General features: G+C 39.0%; 1 protein-coding gene across 1 annotated transcript; it reads right to left on the reverse strand.

Annotated features, from left to right (window-relative positions):
* Positions 1-642: 642 nt before the first annotated feature.
* LOC127191185 (olfactory receptor 14J1-like) lies at positions 643-1,605 on the reverse strand. The gene has a single exon (XM_051148390.1). The coding sequence runs from the start codon at positions 1,603-1,605 to the stop codon at positions 643-645; it is 963 nt and encodes a 320-aa protein (XP_051004347.1).
* Positions 1,606-1,819: the final 214 nt, after the last annotated feature.

Genomic DNA, 1,819 nt, shown 5'->3' on the forward strand with positions numbered 1-1,819 from the left:
ATTGGGCCAGAAGGCCAAAGATGACACGCCAATGTTGTAGAGAGTGTTGGGTGACTATTCAGGCAGTAAACTGAATCAGTCATTTTTTTTTTCATTTTGGAAGCTGCTAACCTGCATCTCGGGTTCACTCAATTATTTAAGTTTTATCCCTTCTCAAGTGTCTGATGGGTTTGAAGACCAGATGGTTTAGTCTTTCAATTAAGCTTAGTAGGTTAGGGGTTAAGATGCTCTAAGATCAAGATGGATATTTTAAGTTAATAAAGAGGAGATATGATAGCTATTAATCTCTATTCAGAAATTTAGACCTAACAACATGCTTACTTCAAGTTGGCCAAATACAAATAGCCAAATCACTATGAATGTAACATTTATATAATTTCTGATTGTCTCATGGTTCTTCCTGCTATATGTAGTTTATTTTACCCATGTGCAATAATATAAGTGTATATGCCAAAAAAGAAACATAATAAAAAATATATATTTTTTACTAACTTGAAAGAGCTATAAATAAAGTTGAATTTGGTGGCCTATGCAGTGGGTTTATAATACACATTATTTAGAAATATCTTGTTATCCTTAGCATTATACAACTAACATTCAAAATATCAAAGAAAACATTTTTGTGTCTAGTGTTAACAGCCACTAGCAAAAAAACAAAATTAATTTTTTCCCAATGAATTTTTCACTTAACAATAACTTCCTTATAGCTCTTTTCAAGGACTCATTTCTCAGACTATAGATAACAGGGTTGAGTGTTGGTGGTAGAACTGTATAAAAGATAGAGAGCATAAGGTCTACAGCAGTTGGAGAGTCTGAGTTTGGCTTTAGATATGCACAAATGCCTGTGGAGATAAAAAATGAAACAATAAAGAGATGGGGCAGGCAGGTGGAGAAGACCTTAGTTCGACTTTCAGCTGAGGGTATCGTGACAACTGTGGAGAATATCTGGCCATAGGAAAGGCCAATCCCCATGAAGCAGGCAAAGGCCATTACTGACATGAAAGTAGACACTTCCATCACTCCAAAGTAATCACCAGAGCACGAGAGCTTGAGCAACTGGGAGACATCACAGAAGAACTGGTGGACTAATTTAGTCTTGCAGAATCTAATAGAGACTGTGGTTGCTATATACAGGGTTCCTGTGATGCCACTGCTTAGCCATACAATGGTCACAGCCCACTTACACTTTCTGGGACTCGTGATGGCCTCATAGTGCAGTGGAAAGCAAACAGCCACATAGCGGTCATATGACATCACCGTTAGAATGGCCATCTCACCCCAAGCCAAAGCTGTGAAGAAAAAAACCTGCAGCATGCACTGGCTATATGAAATGTAGCCACTGCCTGCCAGTGAGCTGTCAATAACCTGGGGAACTGTGACAGAAAGGGATGAGAGATCCAGAAGGGAAAGGTGCTTCAGGAAGTAATACATTGGAGACTGGAGCTGTGGGTCTAGTGTTGTGATGATGATGATGACAAAGTTACCCACAAAGTCCAGTAGGTAAATTACCATGAAAAGCAAAGCATGCAAGATCTGCAGCTCACGGTTGTCAGAGAAACCCATGAGGAGGAATCCACCCATCGTGGTTATGTTTCTTGCAGTCATTTTGAGAATAGAAATTGTGGTAACAGCTAGAAAATAAAAACTGTCTGTGAAATGCAATACACACACAGACACACACACGCACATACACACACTCACACACACACTCACACACACAGACACACACACACACACACACACACACACACACACACGAAAATTATACATAGACATTACATTTCTTCTATTCCGGCAACTAAGATTTAAGAACTTTAAG

Source organism: Acomys russatus, chromosome 6 (genome assembly GCF_903995435.1).
Source record: "Acomys russatus chromosome 6, mAcoRus1.1, whole genome shotgun sequence".
Lineage (NCBI taxonomy): Eukaryota > Metazoa > Chordata > Mammalia > Rodentia > Muridae > Acomys > Acomys russatus.

Coding starts and splice junctions, on each gene's coding strand:
- LOC127191185 (XM_051148390.1), bottom strand. CDS start 1,605: ATGACTGCAAGAAACATAACCACGATGGGTGGATTCCTCCTCATGGGT.